Here is a 22,623-nt window from a genome sequence, read left to right as displayed (position 1 = left end):
TGGTTTCCCTATTATCGAATGGCCGATTTTTTTTGTCTTAATATGTTTTTCCCTAATGGGACTTTCCATATTGAGTATTTATCCTAATGTTATGTAGCATAATTCTTTTTTTGCCTAATTATTGTTAGGCCTAAAAATTATATATCCTAACCATCATGTTACCTAATTTTACTTAGCCTATCGTTGCTTGACCTAACACTCGTATGCCCTAATTTTGATTTCCCTATTTCGTTTCGTTTTTACAATGGTCGCAGTTCTAACCTAACCTAACCCACTTTTGTGGCAGCAGTTCGTTTTTGCGAAGATCACAGTTCTAGCTTAACCTAACCCACTTTTGTGGCAACAGTTCGTTTTTGCAAGGATCGCAGTTCTAACCTAACCTAACCCACTTTTGTGGCAGCCGTTCGTTTTTGCGAGGATCACAGTTCTAACCTAACCTAACCCACTTTTGTGGCAACAGTTCGTTTTTGCAAGGATCGCAGTTCTAACCTAACCTAACCCACTTTTGTGGCAGCAGTTCGTTTTTGCGAGGGTCACAGTTCTAACCTAACCTAACCCATTTTTGTGGCAACAGTTCGTTACCATTCATTATGGAAAGTAATTTTTATGATAATTGATCAATAGGAAAAGTAACTGTTATGACAATTGATCATTAGGACAATAGCCATTAGGTCAAAACAGTTAGAGCATGTTATTTTATGCCAAACATTGTTAGGGATTTCGAAGAATATGGTAAAAAACATTAGGGATCTTGATAGTTATGGTACAAATGCTTAGGACAAATGAGTCTTAGGTTAACCATTACATTATGGAAAATAATCGTTATGACAATTGAACGTTAGAGCATGTGCCCATTAGGACAAACCAGTTAGGGCAAGTGACTTTAGGACAAACGTTGTTAGGAATTCAGAATGACACCCGTTTCGGAGCCGTAAGTCATCACTGGTAACACACACTGATTAAAGACTTTCGTCTTGAGGCACTGAGGTATGTCGGACGAAAAGACATTACGTAGTTTCCCGAACGCTGCCCAACCGAGTTGGATTCGGCGGTTGACCTCTTTCTCGAAGTTGGACCTACCTAATTGGACTACTTGTCCTAGGTAGATGTACGAGTCAACAACTTCGAGTACCGAGTTCCCAACAGAGACTGGGATGGGCACAACATTGGCATTTGACATAAGTTTCGTCTTGTCCATGTTCATTTTCAAGCCCACCCTTTGTGAAACTCGGTTGAGGTCATCGAGCATCATGCTGAGTTCCTCCATCGACTTTGCCATGACTACGATATCGTCGGCAAACCGAAGGTGAGTGATGTATTCGCCGTTGATGTTGATGCCAAGTCCTTCCCAATCCAGGAGCTTGAAGGCGTCTTCCATTACGGCAGTAAACAGTCTGAACATGGAAGATATTCGAAAAAAAGTTGGCTGGGGATACTTAGAATCGATAACAGAACACGTTCCAAGCGTTTTTAGAATTTTTGTCTGTTTGTCTGTTTATCTGTTTATTTGAACGCGCATCACGTGAAAACGGCTGAACCGATTTTGATGCAAACTTTACTAATCTGTCGAAAACATCCCCGGCCAGGTTATAGGCTATAAAAATTCAACCCCTAAAAGGGGGGGTACCCACAACACTCGATTGACTTAAGTTTGCCCCTGAATCTTATGGCACTACTTAGGAAGAGTAGAGTACCCTATACACTATAGAGTACCCTGGTAAAGTAACAGATGGCGCTGAATTTAATACGTGTTGACATGAATAAGCCACCGAGGAAGGATTTTGCCAAATTAACTCTGAAGAAGTACCCTCTCTTACAATATCATATCAACAAATTTAATTGAATAATTATGTTGATTTAATAATACAACAAAATTAAACGACAGTAAATTAATTGCCCCTCATTGCACATTGCCATCTTTTGGTGAACTGAGTAAACATTAAGTAATCAAGAAAACTAAAAATGAGTTTACATAGTTACGTAGTGGTAAAATAAACACACATATCAACACGCGTATAATAGCATAATTATTTAAAATTATTAATTTTCTCCGTCATGAATTATACCTAATCGTAATTATATCGCATCCATATCAAATCCATATTCATACGTATACAGCACTTAATAATGGCCACGAAGGTGGGTACTTTGAAAAAAAAACGTTGACCTCTGTCATTTGCAGTGCCGGATTAACCCTTTTAAGAAAAATAAGCACTTGCTTAGGGCACCACGTCTAGGGGGCACCAAAACCGTAGGCAAAAAAACGCGCAGGCTGCATCAGCATTGCAGTCGTCGTGGAGTAGGTACCTACATGAAACTTTTATACGTGTACAAGTACCCATCTAATAACGAAGGGTCGTAGGGATCAAGTAAGAGAGTGAGGGTACGTAAGAACATCCCCAACGTAGGCTTTCGATTTGACCTTACGCGGAGGCCCTTAGTCATGGAAAAATATCTTGCTTTCGGGCTTGCGGTCAGCCGATTTTTTCGACATAGGTTACCGATTTTATAGCGAAATTTGCTCTCTTGCACGCCAGATTTGTCGGCCAAGCCGAGTTGCTCCTTAGCCGCGATCCTGAGACCTAAGTGTTATAAGGGGCCCCGTGAAAGCCGAAAACTAAAAGCATCCTATCAAGTAGCGCTTTCGAGTGAAGCCAAAGAGCGAGCAGTAGAAGAGTCGTGATTACATGCATAGATTCGATTTCAAAATACTCTTTTGCAGTTCGGCGTTAGGTCTTATGCGAGGCCTTCTGCATCAAACAACCTCGCTGAGACCCTTAAATATCGAGCCCTATGCGAAGCTATATATTAGGCTGATCAAAAACTGTCTCATCCCTTCTCTGTATGAAATCCTGGATTCGCGCCTGGTTGGGACTAAAAGTAAAAATGTACATCTGTCTATAAAATTGCGTTTTTTATATCGAACAATTTTCGCGCTCGCTTCGCTCGCGTTTTCAATAACTTTCTAAGATATGACAAAGGTGACATTCGGGTGGCGACAGCAGCAGCATTACTCTGTTGCAACGTTACTGCTGCAGCACTGTTAATTTTCGTGATAAGATGATGTAACTGATTTCCATACTAAAAGTAAAAATGTACAACTGTCTATCAAATTGCGTTTTTTATATCGAAATTAGCCGCTTACTGACACAGACCGAATCCACGCGGGCGGAGCCGCGTGCACAGCTAGTACTTAAATAGGACAATATTTTTTTATCCGTTTTGAAATCAGTTTCCTTTATTTTGTAAAAAGATTTTAGATAATATACAAAACTATACACCTAAACACTTTAAAAACTCCTTACTCTTCATTTTTACTAGGGACCTAATCCTTAGACTAAACATTTAAGCCGCTTAAGACAGAGGTGATTTAAGACAAAACACGACTAAAATCAGCAGTTTAGAAGGTTGTAGAGTGCGTTAAGTGTACGCACATACAAGGAAAGGAATATTCGTACCGGCGTACATTTGTACGTATACCTACTTTACCATACCCTTTGTACATACTTTTTGTACGATGTCATAACATACATAATTCTACGAAGGCTAATCTGTCTATAAATATAGTTTTCAGCGCGTAGCATTGGTCGTTGATCAATTATATCGAACTGTTTCGTAGCAGATGGCGAGTGGCAGCCAATGGTTGTCTACGGTTTGGGTCGTGAGGCAGCGTGGGTCAGGCAGTGAGGCCAGGCCAGTCAGACCGCGGCCGCATACAGGCCGGCCGGCGCGCACAACGTGCAGGACGCGCCACTACCTCGCGTGCTACCCGCGTCGCCGGACCTACACCATAATAAAACATACCGGCAGTTGCGGAAATGTGCAAACATGTGGTACTCGTTCCTATGATGACCGTCGATTCACGTACGTATTTTTAATTTATTAATTTCTTTGTGATATTTTGAAGGTTTGTCATTGTATATCGTGTGTTTCCGCGCTCATTTCAATTGTTTTCATTTATTGATAGTATAGATTGCACTGTTAGCACAGTTGCACAATTTAAATACCTATTCGACCAATTGGTTCCTTGTTGAGACTATAAAGTTTTATTTTCTTGAAAGTTTTGCTACATGGTCATAATAAATGCATGCACAGGTAATAGGTATAGGTATGTCCAATAAAAGTAACTTAATCCCAGAAACTTTAAAGTAAATCACGTTTACATAAGAACAGCACTGTGTTAGTGTGTGTCCAATCACTGCTTATAATATTTACAAAATAGCTCAAAATCTTATAAACATTGGTGCGGCAAATGCATCAGTGTCCATGCAGCTCGTCAAGTGCAACTTGTGTTCATAACTATGGCATTGTGTCGAGTATTGTTTTACATTTTCGGTTTTTTCCTCACATACATGACGATTTTCGTGAAATGTGAGTACCACAACGTAAATCAACGATTCCACTTTATTTTATGACATTAATTTAATATTTTTATTGTGATATCCTTAATCATTAAAAATAAAATCTTAAGAAATATAAATCTATGGCCTAGAAATACGGATAGTAAAACACTGACTTATTAGGTAACTATTTACATGTATATCTTTGTCATTCTTTGTGAAACCAAACTGAGCTTAGTTTAACTTAGCAGAATTTCTGTATAAAATCATACTTAATTACTTACACTCTAACTAAATACAGGTTAGGGTGTCCCTTATATGGGCAAAAAATATTTTTTTTATTTTTTTGGTACGCATACCCCTCAATATTATTAGAAATGCTAAAAAAAACAGACCTGCAAAATTACAATACTCTGTGATAACGGTAACCCGTGCCGACTTGGCTTCAAAGTTCGAAGTATTTTTTAGTAGGCAAAAATATACTAAGAATTCAAACTTGCTACGAAATGACTAAACGAAATAGGGAAATAAGTAAAAATAAACATCATAATCATGAAATTAAATGTTATTATAATTATTTGGGATACATTTTTCGCAGAGTAGCTTTTTTACAATCAGGATAAAGCTTTCTGTGCTCTTGAACACAACGTAATAGGAACTGTTTCTGCTCTTCGTCCGCCGTTATTAATCCGTGAAAGTCTTGCATCAGCTTAACTGCCCTTTCTGCTGTATCATTAACTGCTCGAAGAGTCGAAATTTTAGATTTAGCATTTAAGTAAGCATAATTTTGGCTCCACATTAAAACAGGAACACTCAAGAAGCTTGTGTCAATTTTCAAGCGTGTAAACAAATGTTTGCTCTTTGTAGACACGAAATCATCCAAACATTTAGTAAATAAAGTGTTTGCGATTTCTTGTTTAGATGGAACATATCTCTTTTCCAGATGGCACGGCTTCTCGTTATCATACTCTAGTTTAGAAATCATCCGTATTTTCACTTCATCGTCTAGTTCATCATCGAAAATTGCTAAAATGGCAACCTCATCCGTCAAATACCACAAGTGTTTGCAGAACTTATCTAAAGCTGCTTTCGAGATCACTTTGTCAATCGCTTCATACCTCTTCAATGTTTTTAGAAAACACAAGTCCTGATTAGGAGCCTTCACAGCCATATTGCACTGAAGCCATGGTTTGACATATGAAGTCGCTATAAATAGAGAAACATCTTGCAATGCTCGCTTGTCCTTTGCACTAATTTTTATTTGGTCTTTTAGCAAAAACATTTTTATAGCGTAAATCGCTCTTGCCATCCACCGAGCTTGGTGCATCGCACCAGGTGGCTCAATTTTTAATTTGTTTTCGCTATCGCCACCCAAATATATTACCGACAGTTCAATGAGTTCGCGATAGTCATCTCGCACAGTATTTTTCTTTAACTCTTTCCAATAAAATCCAAGGAGTTCACTGCGGACTGCATCGTTGACGTGTTTTTTCACAAAATCTGGACAGGTTTCAAAGACACTTGGATTAACATTTTTCCAGTTATCTTTAAACTTTTTAAAAAGTGGAATATCAGGGCTACGGGTGACTTGTGGTATTTTAGCTTCAAATATACTTTTCAGAACGAGTTCGTAGACATGGTGGCGACAGGCAAACAGTAATAGCTCTCTTTCCATTTTTTGTTCTAGTATTGAACACGCACCATTGTAGCGACCAGTATTTGAAGCCGTGGTATCGCAGCACATAATCTGTATTTTGTCATTAAGATCCCAATTTTGAAGGGCTTGTAAAACGGCTTGAGCTTGTTCTTTTCCTGATGAACTGTCTATCTTGGGCACAGCAAGAAGTTGTTCTTTGTCTTCGTACGTGATCACGATCGGCAGTCGTTCCTCTTTTGAACTTCGTACATCTGTGGCAGGTAGTAATTTGCCATCCCAGTGAATAGTAGCAATTTCAGGAACATTGTTTTGGAAATCAGTTTTTATTCCCTCAGCCCTAATTTTTCGTGTCTGCGTTCGAATTCGTTGTATCGAAGATTTATTTACGGGGTAGTCATCGATATTTAGGTCCAATGCTTCAATTGTAGCCTGAATGACGTAAACGGAATCTCTTGTGCTTAGTTGACATCTATCTAAGGCTGCTACTAACTTAGGTGAAATAAAGTCCTTTCGGCCCCTTTTAACAACGGTGACTTGGGGAGTAACAGGTAATGTTAATACGGGTTCATCTAGAGAACGATCGGATAAACCATGAATGGAAGACGTAGGGCTGTGAACCAGCGAATAATCATATGGCGGCGAAGGTTCTGCGATAGATGTGTTTTTTAATCTTCTTTTCTCTTCGTCTATTTTCCGTTGCCGGGCTCGCTCTTCCTTTTCTGCCAATTTTTGGTCAATTCCTGCTAGACTACCCTGACGCCCCGGTTCTCTCTGTTGCTTTAAAAATACTCTATCTTCTTCAATCTTTATCATTTGCAGAGCGTCAGCATGTGCGATATCAAATAAATTGTCCAACTTGTCTTTAAAATCGTGCTCCCGGCGTTTATGGATGTCATTGCTTTTCTTACAATTTTTTTGTAAATCACGCCAAACTTGGTAAAGGTCTACAAGCTTTTTAACACAGTTAGGTACTGACCGTGTAGGTATTCTAGCCTTATCCCAAAAAATAATACACTCACGAATAGCAAGATTAGCACTTTCGTTTACTTTTAAATTCACTTCGCGAATATTATAAAAAAAGACCGCTAGTACTTGCCTATTTGACGGCAATTTCGCTCCTGTTATCTGATGTTTTATGTTACCCACTAGGTAAATGTCCTTTTTTGAACTTCGTAGTTCAATATCCATTTTAAAAAACAAACAAAAACCTCCCAGATACAACGAAATGTAAAACTACACTAAGTGATTACGCAGTATGTTCCGATCGCTCAAAGCAACTTGTACGGGCAAGTTTCAGCTTCAAGTCGGCACGGGTTCCCGTTCATAGATCAAGCTCATTTTTATTTTAGGAGTATTTTAGAATATATGGAACAAATTTAGGGGGTATGCGTAAAAAAAAAATTTGGTCGAAAAATAAGGGACACCCTAATACAGGTGCATGTTTTTGTCGTGTGTTATTTCACCTGATCGGAATAATATTTGAATTATAAAAATATAAACTGATAAGTGATATCGTAAGAAATTACATTCATAAATGCGTTAAGTAAGTATGTACTTTCCAATAAAATAAATAGATTTATAAATCCCTTTTTTGTTAAATAAAACTAATATGTTACTTTGCTAATCCGCGAAATAATAAAGTGCTAATCAAATTCAGTGCTAACCTGTTATACTTTCTTGAGTGTTTTTGCAATTAATATTACCACCCTCCCACTACGAAAATAAATAGGTACCTACGCAAATGAATATCTAATAAATTCATCTCATCTAGATTATTGCCAACCAAAAAAACTTGTACAACTTACTAATTCTGATTTTAATAAAAGGTTAAGGGGCTCCCCCACGCCAGTGACCTTCGATCTGAATCCCTTAGTTTTCTAATGTTTTTTGTAGCTTATCATATTAAACAGCAACGGCTTTAAGCAACATTGTATCCCATATTTACTTGAAATTTCATTGTCTTCGAGATATTTGGCATCAAAGTTGAACATTTTTAGGCTAAAAATCTGGTTTGCTGGCCATAACTTTTGTGTTAATTAGTTTAAAATTAAAACCCTAGACGAACCCAAATATGTAAGAAGTACATGTAAGATCCTTCACAGCAAACTAGATACGAAAATAGTGTTTTTTAGAGACAATGTTAAAAAAAATCGTAAAAAAATAAATATTCATTTCCTTCAAAATCCGGTAGACCAAAACGGAGATAAAAGGTTGAAGAACCGATAACCGTTTGTCTTATATGTAATTCTATCTGTAGTGCATAAAAAGGAGATACGATTCAAAACTTGTCAAAAATCGATGAAAACTTCGGATAGCCCCTTAAGAATTAGATCTGGATTAGATATGGATCTGAACTGTTAGCACACCTCGGACACTCGCGATCAAATGTATGAAACAAACGCGTTCCTACGCACACAGTCTAAGCTCGTGTAGGTGAACGCGTACCATGCTTGTGTGAGTGAGATAAGATGTGCTAGGGTTTCCGCCATTTTGTTGTCAAGTTCAATGACCTCAATGACTCAAAACTCATTGCGCGAATTAGGAAGAAATAAGAATCGTATTATGTTGTAAGGTAGGTATCTAAGCTCGATTTATACAATAGTTTCCTATTTTGAATCAGTATAAACGAAGTAACAAAATTTTTGTAAGGAAATTCAGGCCACTAAAATATTACGTAAGTTGAAAAACATGATTTTTTGTTATTGTGTTGTTTTCAGTGTGATCTGATAGGTTTTGTAAATATTTGTTTAATATTTGAATATTTTACGTGGCCTCCGCTCTGCGCACCGCGTCGTCGCGTCCTTGCCAGCCGGTAACTGTGAGGTAACCGAGAGCGGGTGGGCGGCACTTTCAACGGGAGGCAGGGAGTGTCCATACTGTACGTTAGTACTCTTTATTATACTGTGCTGTTAGTGTCAAAAGTGAATTTGCTCAACTATAAATAAACGTCACTTATGACATCTAATCATGATCTAATTCTTAACCTTTTATTTACATCAGAATACGCCTGTTAGTAAATTCGTCAGTGATTTAATAGTCCACGTAACATGCGCAATAAGTCTTGCATTAGGCCGTTCACATTTGTAATTGCGCACTGCGTGTCTGATGGCCTACCGTGAACCACGTTCGACGTGTTGCCTCTCTGTCGCACTTGTAAATTTGTACGTAAGTGTGACAGGGAGCCAACACGTCGAACATGGTTCGCTGATGCAGTAACACCATGTGTCGTAGGTCACATATACAGGATATATTTAAAAAAAGTCAGCTGACAGATCATATCCATAATAATCTGATATCAAACCACTAAGCCAAAAATCAAAACAGGAGGGTTTAATATTTTATTTCTAAGAAGATACATATACTTAACTATGTAACATTCGGAAACAAAAAATATAGTTGAATTTTATTAAACTGACGGTTTAGAACTATGAGCTCTCATAGTCCTAAACGGTCAGCTTAAAAAATTTCAACTATACTATAGTATAAACAACATTATTTGCGGTATTTGACACATTATGACTGACGTATATAGAGATGTAACTAACGCAAATCGATTGTCACAGCAAGCGGTTACGATTGGATGGCACGTAGACTGAGGTATCGAATTGTGACGTATAATGAATTTTTATTTGAGATTTAAATAAAGCTAGAATTATATGGTTTTCCCGCAAGGTAAATGCATTTAATAAACCGACCGAGTAGGTCGCACCCATCGTCAAAATCTAAACTAACTGGGGATCTATTTTAAAGTTTATTTATGTTATTTCTGTGTCAAATTTGTTATATGTTAGGTGACGATAAATATATCCATATTTACAGTTAATTATCCACCTTTTCCTTATTTTTATTAAAAGAAAAATGAAAAATTCATATCGATTTACTTAGACGACTACCGATTCATAACGGTGGTGTCCGGCCAACCCTAAAATTAAAAAAAAAATGACGTAGAACGTAAACGTTCGCAGTGCAGTTGTTTTCCTTTGTGATTTCGATGTGCAAGACATTTTACGTAGTATTGCTGTTCTGAGTGACAGACGTCAAATACCGCAAATAATGTTGTTTATACTATAGTACTGACACTAGTTAGGTACCTAGTACTTATATATTATATAATCATAAGAAAGTCGAAGTCATGTACAGTGGCATTCAAAAATGGATAGATGTCGACTGTAATGCCTCAATATGACGGTTGAAACTTGTCCATGCATTTTTGAACGCCAGTGTACACACTGTTTCCATCACATGAATGACATTGACCTACACAATATAAAATATTTAGAATCATATCAATATAACCGGCAATGTCATGTGTCGTTTTTTCATTCGGCTCTTCAGTTCAGTAAATTGCCTGCCGATGCGTCTAGGCCGCCAATTGCTTTAAATTAGGAACCCATTTGTTTGTGTTTAAGTGTCGACTGTCGTCTAATTGTGCCACAAACAGCTAAAAATGGGTGTAGGATGGTGATCAGCTGTGATTGTCGGGATGCGGAACGGAGCGGACGAATTAATTTTCATTGGGAGGTTGCGAGCACGCTATTCATACTATTAATGTTTGTTACATGGCGGTGGGGTTACTACGGTTAACAATCCGAATGCCATGAATGTAAATAATGAATACTTACTACCATCGTCGATACTGGTAACTGACTTAAGGCCTACCAGTGATCTGTGAAGTGTGTTGCTGTTAGTAAAGTCAGTATTTTATAATAGCGGATGAAAGTGATGACTGATAACAAATGGCACCACAAGTATCAGTCGGTATAGCATGAGTTGCGTTCTCGCGCGCGACTGCATACATCTAGCGCGACTTCAAGTCTGGACTCGCGCGCGAGAACGCAACTTATTTAAAACACAATTTGATGCAAAATACGCAAAATATATTATTTAAACAAAAGGTAAGTATCAAAATTGACATCTAAGCGCCGAGCAACAGGAAAGCCCATAGAAAGCCATCGCGAAAATCAAAAACGTCTATTTACTTTCGAAATGTTGAATCTGTCGAATTCAATCGAATAATGTAATAGCGATGAAGGTGACCATAAAGTTTCTCCGAGTTCCGATTTAACCGATAGCCGTCCAGGTATGTAAAATACGAGGTTTACGTTCTTAAATGCATGGTAACCTTGGTAGCCCAGATGGCAGCTGAGCGTCCCCAGTACGCCGGGCATGCGCACTATAGGCTTCACGCCCGCTGTCAAAACCACGCGAATGAAAACATCGCGAAATAGGTACACGAAATATAAGATTCTATCAGAAATTTTGCTAGTTAATAAGTAGGCAATAATTTATTGATCGTGTTCAGTGTTGTGTTTACTTATAAACATGAAGTTACACATGTTTGAACTGAGTAAGTTGTATTTTTAGATTTTAAACCAATATTATTACAGTTTTCGTATTTTATAGTTACTCATGAATTTCTTTGAAACACTATATTAGGCGAAGTGACCTACTAATGAGGACTATTAAATGATAGCATACAGTTCTGCGAAATCGGTCCTTTTCTTGTTGAAAATTATAACTTATTTGCAAACACACGTTCAACGCAGCGGACAATAATGATTTTTATAGGATTATTTATTTTCACTCCTAGGTTGGGCTGGAATATGATTTCTTTATAAATTTGTAAAGATTAAAATTTGATACGCCAGATTGTTCGCACATAATTATGTCAGGATTATGTCAATTCAGGAGATTTATACGTACTTAATACAAGTTTTGAGCACCGTTCGTCCTTTGGCAGGGCAAAAAGGCTAGAACCTCAGGCACCTGTCAACAATGATTATATTCTTTAGTAAATAGTGGCTACATTTATTTTACCCTGACGGTTGTTATATCAATTTCCTCGTGCCTTACGAAAGATAATTATTAATGTTTCTTTTTTAATATTTACGAGGGTATTTATTGGTAACAAAACTAATGGTAAGATCGATCGTAATAATATACTCATTGTCCGTTGTGTTTTTTTACTTAATCCGTACTAATTCTTTTTCTATACCCGCAATTATTCACTATTCAATGCATTTGAACACAATCAGCATGCTGAGTTCCAAGTAACGACAGATTAACTACTTTTTATGACATGGCGTAGATAAGCGTACTGGAAGCTAATTCAAATTTTAAAATTCTCGTCTAAATCTCTCGATATGTTATTGATTTTTGTGCATCCCGCCCACACTGATACATGTGAGATGTCTTGCGCGTTATTCCGCCTACCTATGATTTTTAATATACATATTTTGGCGGCCGATCGTAAGATCAGGCAGACCGTAATGTTCCTGTGTAATGTTTTGACGATAGTCACATTAAACCAATATATAGGTAGGATAGGTTCGTTGGGTTGCTTCAGATGCCCGAAGGGCAAACTGCCCAGAAATAGGAACGAGTCAAAGATTTTCACGTTTCCCGATATGCCTAGGAATTTCACGATATGCCTGATATGCCGCCGACATATAGCCTTGTCTACTCGTACCCATACTAACAGTCATAGCATAGGGCTTAGCCCAGACGGATAGCAGACGATGTTACGTAAGCCGCGAGAATTCGCCAACAATGTTGTATGCTGTAAGTACGTGTATGCGCTCGCGCCCGATGTGGACAAGTCGACGAGGCACTTTGGTTCCAACAAATATGTAGGTACTCCTATTAACGTTGTTGGCGACTGACCGGCAAAATATATTCACTTTGATGTCAAGTTTTTATATTTTTTTCTTCGTGTTCTTTGACCATTGAGTATAGTAACTGGAGACGCCTTGGCTGTTATTTTCTGTACAAAACAGTCAAATGTATGGCTATTTGTACATGAATTGTACGTAACGCACAAGCCTTGGCTATGTCAGATAAACGTCAGTCCATACAAAAGTTTGTACTGTGCAAGGTTTTTGGCAGAGGGGTAAGCTCGAAAGGTTATTAAATGGTCTAAGTCTTTGACTAAGTCTGCCTTTATTTGTCATTGCATCTGTCATTTCTTTTCATTAAACTTTAAATACGATTTAGGTGAATGCGCCCTCATAAACTGTCACCATAGACGGACGCTACTGCATTTAATTGTATGCCACCAATTTTTGGTTGCCATCCCGATTTGGATGGCAACCAAACATTGGTGGCCGTTTTTACAAGATCGTGCAACTAACATCCCAACACATAAATATACATTTATAATATGAGTAGGATTTTGTCTGGTAGCCGTGTTATAATACATATTACTTAGTTGATTGCTGTAAATATATTCAGTGTATTCCGCGCCTGACGCCCTTGAAAACATGGTCATCATTCACTCATTGTTACCATAATACGGACGTAAATAAATAACCAGTGCAGATTGTACATGACATTTTATCTTATCGCATCGAATCTCTCCGTGTTGTCTCCATTCATGATCGCTGTACCATAAACTTTGTCATGTCTAAAACAATTCAACATACATATTTAATAAGCCTTTAGAATAAAATACGACCTATGTTGTCTGTTACAAATAAAAAGATTAATGTTTCGTAAAATTCATTCAATGATAAATAAAATCCAAAATATCTCGAATCAACCAGCCGGCGTATTATGGATGGTTTTATCTACGTTATAAAATAACTGTCACTTTTCAACACCGCGGGATAGAAAGTGACGGACACCGTTTTATCACGATATCACGTAAACAAAAACGACCATCATATCCGTACTGGACATATTTTGCATTAACGTAAAACTGGCGTTAGATAAGTATCATTGTTATAACTCACGTTGCTGACGACACAGCCCGAGGTATGCAATTTTTAGCAACAAAAGATAAAACAATATCATATAAAAAAACAATAAGAGAAAAAATACTAATAATTAATGAATTATTTATATCATATTGAATTATCATAAATAATCACTTATGGCATGACAGAACAATATCATGCAAGAAATTAATTCATAATTAACTACTTAGATTTTTCTCTTGCTAAACCATGAATGGAATACACATAATTAGATTTTATTTTGTCTCTTAGTCACTCTCCTAAAGTTAAGAAGATTAGTAAAACTACCGTCCACAAATTTAGTATAGCTAAAAATACGTCGGGACCTGTACGGTTACCATCAGTTTGTCACTGACATAAACGCCGTCGAGAACGTAATTTACTTTCTATACATCTCGCTCGCACTCGCATATTAGTGCAAACGGGATGTATAGAAAGTAAATTACGTTCTCGACGGCGTTTATGTCAGTGACAAACTGATGGTAACCGTACGGATTCATTCAATATGCCTAAGTTAAAACTGTGCCATTCTCGTGATTAGGTTGCCACGCGGATCCCTGGCTGCCGTGAGCCACCGTGGCAAAATACCACAATGGGTCAATGCTAGGAAGATGATGATGACCTAATCGTAGCTGTTAAGACAATGTCGGAGTTCAATCTTACACAATAAATAGAATCCAAAAGTACCTACATACGATGATCATTTATATCACAAACGGATGGAAACCAGCCGATCAATAATTTCAATGACAAGTCAATTGCAGTTGAGAACTTATCAATATTGCATACTTATGCAGGCTTGATTGCTTTAACTGTCTTCCAAACTGTAATTCACGACAAAAAAATACCGTAGATCGAAATCATTAAACAGACATCAATCAAAGTTCATTGACATTGTCTTGGTTCTTTGGACCTTAACAAAACTCTCGTCTCGAACTGTTATTATAAAATCGAATATTTAGGTACCTCTTCAGTTCTAGCAATACATACTTACAGAATAGATTTATTTCAGTTTAGTTATCGGCAGGGGTGCGAAACTCCTGACTTCGGCCAAACTCAGCTCCGCTCGGCTCAGCATTGCTCCGAGCAATTATTAGGGTTGGCACCACTTGACTTCCTTTTGCGTGCACGACCACAGATAAGATAATCACTTGAATTTTGACAACCCTAAATAGCAGAAAGGGATAGTGTCATATATTAGAAAGGGATAGCATGATTCGACCCTGAACCGCTGTCAAACTTCGGTTTTGTAAGAAGTTTCCTTTCTACTATTACTATTACTATTATTTATTCTGTGTTATCGGTGCATACGCAGGTGGCCCAATTGACAAGAGTTAGCGGTCATCTGTCATGGGGGCTCGTCGTCGCAAGCGTCAATTAATCGCTGATTTAAGCATTGACCCCCACTTGAACTGCCTGGTTCTGTCAGCGATGCGTTCGTTTCATTCTAGACCTTGCGGCGAAGCACTTGTGCAATGTACACTCCGCCAAAAAACTACAGTGAAACCGCGTAAACTTAGAAAATACTTTATAAAATATTTATTTCTGTAAGATTTACATTTTAACATTAACTTTTAAAGTTCTATACCTCAAAAAGAAATAAGAAACCCTTATATGATCACTTTCGACCTGCCATATGCAAATTGCCATACACTTGTCATGATCTTATCTGTTATAGACACGGCGCTGGCCCAATATTACAGGGTTCTATGTTACATTTTCAAGATAGTTGAAATTCGACTTAATGTCAATATGACAATGTTCAAATTTCAATTATTTAGGTACCTGTACCTGGTACCTGGTATACCGTTATTATGTTTTTTTTAGGGTCAATATATTTTTTTAGCAATTAATGAAATTTGGGTATAAATGGATTTGTTATACAATTTCCATTCCGATATTTGACTCCCCATTCCATAAATAACGATACTTTTGCCTAAATTGTTAATTGAAAGTACCCTCAAAAATACTATAAAAAATTATACTTAGTCATGTTTTAAAAAAAACACAGGCATTTTACTTTCCTCGTATTCGAAATGAAAAGTAGAGTGTTTAACTCGGGTGAAAGGCATCATTTCAGCCTCGGACTGTTGGCCAAACTACCTCGGCAGAAATGAGTGCCTTTCATCCCTTGGTTAACAATCTACTATTACCAAGCCATTTTTATGTTTACCACCTATTTCAGTTGACTCAGCTCGAAATGATACCTGTCGGAATGTCTGGTGGCTATTAAATTTCGTTGACTAGACTATTTAGGTATGGTTGCAAATATTCCAACTGCATTTAAAGTCTACTCGTGTCGATGTTTAAAAGGAAACACTATTGTATTGCAACCGCCTAAAAGAATAAGAGGCATTTTTTGGGCAAGGTATGTAAGTACTTATGCCGATTTGTGGTATTTTATTTATTAGATTTTCGGTCTAGCATCTAGCACATATTAGACAATTGTATTTTTCCACCAGAGAAGGGACTTTATCCTTCATGTGCGTAAAGACCTTCATTGATATTCTTCGCTTCTCATGTGTAACAGGGCTTGCACTAAATACAAATTGGTCTCAAACACAACTCTAGAAGTACCTAATCTAAATTGATATAAAATATAAAAAAAACGATTTGACGGCATCCTCTATCCCCCTTATTCATATAACTTTACGGGCCTGATTAAGTTAAATTGTTTTATCCCTTTCTTACAAATACATAAGTCAAAATGCTAATTGCTGTTTGTAGCGCGTTTATGAAATTATGAATAAGGGGGTAAATTATGTAATGTAATGTAACGTTTATTTCAGACAAACAGTCCATATACATAACAAATTACAAAAAGGATTAAAAATAAATAATTAATCACAAATTCATTAAATTAAATTAACACTTAAGTCATAATAAAACTAAATTAAAATTAAATTCAAAAATTCAAAATTCATATTTAGACATTCCATATTAAATAGATTTAGATTTAGATTAGATTTAGATTTCTTTATTTCAAGATGAAAATTACACTATAAATTTGCTACATTCGTCAAAATTATGTTTATCTTCTCATCATGATCGTCAAAAATTACATTATATATTTAAAAATAAAAAATATTAAGATTAATAAAATAAAATTATGTCTCCCAATAAGGATCGTCATGTACAAAGAAAAACATGTCAAACAATTGAATATAAACCAAGTTAACATTAAAGTCGATGTCAATATAAATAATTTGTAACTGTCATTAAAATGTCGAATTTAAACATAAAAATATCACAAAAGAACAAAATGTCATGTTTAAAATACAAATCTACAATTTAATAATAAATAAAATTACATATGTTGTTACAAATTCAATTCCATGTACTCATTTACAGAGTACAGAGGGTTATCCAACAAAAGGTTTCTCAATTTGCGCTTAAATGTTTCGTCACACGGCTCATTTCTCAGAGCGGCAGGTAGGTGCTCGTAGTAAGTAGGGCCGATTACTCGTGGGTTCTTTCTTGAAAGTGCCATGCGACGGGGAACTGTTCTCAGACGCCCTGCAGCTCGAAGCAGTTTGCCCGGAAAGTTAATGCGTGCAAATTGGGATATATTCTGTCTTACATATATCAGTACATCGAACAGGTACTGTGAGTAGTGCGTCATTATACGTTGAGAACCAAAAAGCTCTTTACAAGGGTGCCTGTCTTTCACACCGGCAAGTGTACGTATTGCGCGTTTCTGCATTATCAGAACTCTTTTGGCATCTGTTGAATTGCCCCAAAGCAGTGAGCCGTATGCCATGATAGAGTGGAAATGCGCAAAGTACACCTGCTTTAAGGCTTCTGCTGAGATAAGTGGTTTCAGTTTTCTCAACGCAAACGACGCACCACCCAATCGATCACAAAGGTTGTCTACATGGCACTTCCAATTTAGAGTGTTGTCAATCATAAACCCTAAGAACTTACTCTTTTCGCACATGGGCATCGGAAAGTTAGCCATGCACGGTGGCAGTTGAACCTTTCGACCAGAAAACAACATAATATTTGATTTAGTATAATTAAGCAATAGCCCATTTGCTGAGAACCATGCCTCCAATTGGTTGCAAGCATCATGAATTTTTAAAGCCAGTTGGTCATAAGAGCTTGCACCAACTAACACAGTTGTGTCATCCGCAAACAATACAGACAAGCCAGCTCCAATATTCGATGGCAGGTCGTTGACAAATAACAAAAATAAGGTATTTCCAAGGGATGAACCTTGGGGAATACCAATATTTATATCTCCTGCATCAGACTGGATTGACTTGCCATCAGTGAGTAATTTCACGACTTGTTTGCGGTCTGACAAGAATGAGGTAAACAGTTCATGGGCACTGCCTTTGATTCCGTACATTTTCAATTTTTTAAGCAATAACTCGTGATTTATGACGTCAAATGCCTTTGACAAGTCGCACAGTATAGCGGCAATCTTATCCTTATCGTCTAACCCTGTCATGATAGAATCGAATATCCTGTATGTCGCGGTGGTTGTCGACATTTTTTGTCGGTAAGCGAATTGGTTTTCGGTGAGCAGGTTATTCGATTCTATATGAGTCATAAGGTGAGACGATAGGACAGATTCTACCATTTTTGAAATGGTGGGTACTATTGTAATAGGCCTATAGTTATTGACGTCACACCTGTCACCCTTACCCTTGAAAACTGGACACACTCTTGTGTTTTTTAGCACGCTAGGATACGTACCAGTTTCAAAAATAGTATTTATGAGAATGACAAGTATGTCGCCAATAACAGGCCACAGACACAAAATAATTTTTGGCGAAATGTCAAAAGCATCGACAGTGTCACCTTTTTTTAACATTGAATGTAACGTCCTGGTCAATAGATCACGTGTGACGACCGGCAGAGTGTAAGATGGTACATTGGTAGTTTCTAAGTGCCTCTCAAGATAGCGTGTTGATTGCTCCATATCATTTCCTATTGCGTGTTTGCACCCTATCCCTAAAAAGTGTGTGTTAAACGCATTGATATAGAATAAGAACTGGATACCCAATCAGCCGCCAAAAATGGCCCCGCAAAAGTAACGTTAAAACAGATCACGCGTTACTTTTTCGTTTAGTCTTGTATGGACCGCTCAAATGTGAAGTTGTCAACAATGTCGTAAAATGGTCGTAAAAATATGCAAAAATAACAATGATAAAACAAGGAAAAAGCATGGAATGTCTTTCTTTCGGTTAGTTCTTTGGATAGCATTACATATTTTATGTAATCTGGTGGTAATTTCATAGTTTTGAATAAATTATTTTGTTAGTACCAAAGAAGGGACGTGAAGGAACAAAAATCTAATGAGTCGATGTGAGGTCAATACTTTTTTATTTTTATATGGAATTCGTAAGATAAATAAATAAAAATAAAACTAAAAATCATTTATTTCAGGTTCCAGGACCCATATTACATTTACAAAAAAATAAAATAATAATAATAATATAGCACCTGTGAACGGGTTCCAGCAGGCGTTCTACATGACATAAAAGCTCTCCAAGGGGCCTCTACGTGTTGGATCTGTGTCCCCACGCAAGCCTATCAAAAAGCCGGGATTATAGGCCCGTGATATCCAAGGAGATACAAATAATAAGAATAAGATATAATATTATGTTTAAATTCGAGATTTCCAAGAAAACCTATGCGACGTGCAGAGGACTGCTATTATAGCAAGAGATAGGGGTGATGCAGTTTTAAACAAGGCAAAACGGCACTTGTGTGTTCGGCCCATTTCCCTGTTTCCGACATAGGGGCTATTCATAAATTACGTCATTTCAAATTAGGGGGGGGGGGGGTCTGGACATCGGATGATGCTAGCATGACGTAGGAGGAAACAGGGTCATTCGAAGCATGATTTTTGGATGATTTTAGGGCGGGGGTGGGGGGGGGGGGGGTCAAAAATAGATGACGTAATTTATGAATAGCCCCATATACACGACCAATAAGGGCTTACATCGACTAACTGTAAATGCTAAAACTGTCTGAACACAGTGACAACCACAGGATTTTTTTGATAAAGACCATAACCAATCAGTACCAGTAGCGACCTGAATATCCCCGTGCACTATATGCAAAGAACGAAAGTGCGAAGAGTATTATGTAGATCTAAAATACACAGTTATTTAATAAGTTGAATTTATTTCAAGGAAAATAGTATTTAAACACGTATACTACTTATTAAAAATAAAATTGTTTTATGATAACTTACACGGGTTTGTTACAATGAATTAATTTTATTTGAACTTCCGATCAAATTAAATTTGTTTCATTTATTACTTTGGTTTTTCTGTAGCTGTACAGTAATACCTATTAAAATGAACCAAAGGGCCTCCATTCGTTCATTATTCTCGTTTGACGTAAATACAATGGTGACGTTACGTTTAGTGCCATCGGACTTAAAATTTTAACAGTGTTGGTACTAATGTTTATAAATTTGACACTTAATGCTTACGACAGTAAGTTCTTTTCCGAACAAAACATTTATCTTGACTCAAAATTTACGTAAGCGTTTTTATCATCAATGCAAATTTAGCGCTTGTGTCATTCTGACCCACGTTTTGTTGACGTTTTTGTTCCGCTCTGTGTGTCTATTTCTAATATTAAGTCAGTGGTTAAACGTGTCTGGCAACTCACTACTCTTCACTTCAATATTGGTGTTAGGATCGCGGAGACATATGTGGTTCGATCTTACTTTTGTGCCTACCTCCTCATAAATATAAATTTAAAGTCTGTATGTCAAGGTTAAAATAATATAAGCATGTCCAGATAGATACTAGTAATTTTGAAATTTTGAAAATTAAAATAGTATAAAATATTAAATTAAATAGTATAAAATATTAAATTATAGAAATTATTTGCTTGTTCTAGGTCCCATACCTTTTACCGTTTCGTTTATTATCAGACAATAATACCACTCAATGGTTGTTGTGACTCTGCTGTTGCGAGCATCGATAGGTTGCGGCAACCACTTACTATCATGGCACATCGTATGTTTGTTTTCAGCTGAATAAAAAATTGCTTAACTGTTTTAATGAAGTTCACAAGCGTAGTAAAAGTGACATTGACACCAATGGCCTAAATAAAGCAAATAGTACCTACGTCTTTTATGCATTGATGAAGGAGTAAAACGTAATCATAGGTAAGTAAACAAACATGGTATAAAATTTGTACAGCAGGCGTATTATAGATAGCTTCATCCACGTGACAAAATATCCGTCACTTTTTAACAGAAGTCACTTTTTTCACTATATAGTGCTAGCGGTTGACGAAAATCAGCTGCAAATGGTGTTAAAGGTATGAAAATCGGCACGATTAATCTTTAGGCCATTTGAATCAATTTGACCCGTAGCACCAAAAAAAAAAACGGAAAGGAGTTATGACGTCATCTTTTTTTGTATGGAAAAATAAATTAAAAAATTCAGAAACCTATCGTGTGTGGTATTAAATGAAAGGGCATTTTGAGCCGGTTCTAAAAATATATCACATTATTATAATATTTCCGTCACTTGCATTCAATTAAAATAAAAATAATTTTCAAAACATAGCCTGTTTGGGCTCCTCCAGATACGAAACCGTTGAATTATTTTTTGTAAAATATACCTCAAGTAATACCCAATATCCTCATATCTAACCCCAAGAAATTAATTTCGAAAATATTTAGTGTTAGTATTTTTTTTTATTTTTTTATTATTACAAATTGTGATCTATCAATCCATCAATGAAACGGCCTCCTAGCCTAGTCGATAGTGACCCGACCTATGAAGCAGGAGGTCCCAGGTTCGAATCCTGGTAAGGGCATTTATTTGTGTGTTCATCATCATCATCACACAAATAAATGCCCATATACACATACATACAAGACCTGGTAAGGGCATTTATTTATGTGATGATGATGATGAACACACAAATAAATGCCCTTACCAGGATTCGAACCTGGGACCTCCTGCTTCATAGGCAGGGTCACTATCGACTAGGCTAGGAGGCCGTTTCATTGATAGATTGATAGATCACAATTTGTAATAGTAAAAATTAAAAAAAAAATACTAAGACTGAATATTTTCGAAATTAATTTCTTGGGGTTAGATATGAGGATATTGGGTATTACTTGAGGTATATTTTACAAAAAAATAATTCAACGGTTTCGTATCTGAAGGAGCCCAAACTTGGTATGTTTTGAAAATTATTTTTATTTTAATTGAATGCAAGTGACGGAAATATAATAATGTGATATATTTTTAAAACCTGCTCAAAATGCCCTTTCATTTAATACCACACACGATAGGTTTCTGAACAATTTTTTTTATTTTTCCATACAAAAAAAAGATGACGTCATAACTCCTTTCCGTTTGTTTTTTTTTGTGCTACGGGTCAAATTGATTCAAATGGCCTAAAGATTAATCGTGCCGATTTTCATACCTTTAACACCATTTGCAGCTGATTCCCGAATTTCAGGGTGTACCGCTATCGCTACTATTGAAGTAGGTGGAGCGGAAATTAGGTAACTAGTTATTTGACAATTCGCCTGCAATAAGAATGAGATTTGAAAGTAACATAAGCACAACAGATGTATTTGTCTTCATTATTCAAAAACGATACATATGCTCAATCGAATTCTAATCGCGGTTCGATATTACAAATCGATGAATTTATCTTATTTTAAATCCTTCAAATACCTAATTGATAATCAGATGTCATGGTATTCTAAAAAAAAACTAGTGAGCCGCGCCAAAATGCCGGGACCAGAAGGTACCTCCTTTCGTTAGCTTTTAGATTAAAATACGTGGGCCATACTGAAAGTTTCTGGATTCTGATATATGAGACGACTTATTTTTTCTAAGTGGCCAGTCCAGGAATTTTCAGTATGACCTAAGTAGTTTACTTACTTATACCAAAG

General features: G+C 36.8%; 2 protein-coding genes across 2 annotated transcripts in view; one reads left to right on the top strand and one right to left on the bottom strand.

Moving 5' to 3' along the window:
- The first annotated feature begins 3,656 nt into the window (after nt 1–3,656).
- LOC134789775 (protein rolling stone-like) overlaps nt 3,657–22,623 on the top strand; it is a 53,351-nt gene continuing 34,384 nt past the window's right edge. The window contains exon 1 of the mRNA XM_063760420.1: nt 3,657–3,864. Within this exon, the coding sequence (XP_063616490.1) occupies nt 3,819–3,864 (46 nt within the window). The 5' untranslated portion in view covers nt 3,657–3,818. The remainder of the gene's footprint in view (nt 3,865–22,623) is intronic.
- On the bottom strand, nt 4,859–5,688 carry LOC134789479 (uncharacterized). The gene has a single exon (XM_063760058.1). It carries the CDS (start codon nt 5,665–5,667, stop codon nt 4,915–4,917), a length of 753 nt encoding a protein of 250 aa, XP_063616128.1. The 5' UTR covers nt 5,668–5,688; the 3' UTR covers nt 4,859–4,914.

Source organism: Cydia splendana, chromosome 4, assembly GCF_910591565.1.
Source record: "Cydia splendana chromosome 4, ilCydSple1.2, whole genome shotgun sequence".
Taxonomy (NCBI): domain Eukaryota; kingdom Metazoa; phylum Arthropoda; class Insecta; order Lepidoptera; family Tortricidae; genus Cydia; species Cydia splendana.
The sequence above is the reverse complement of the archived record's forward strand: the minus strand, read 5'-3'. Positions and strand labels throughout refer to the sequence as shown.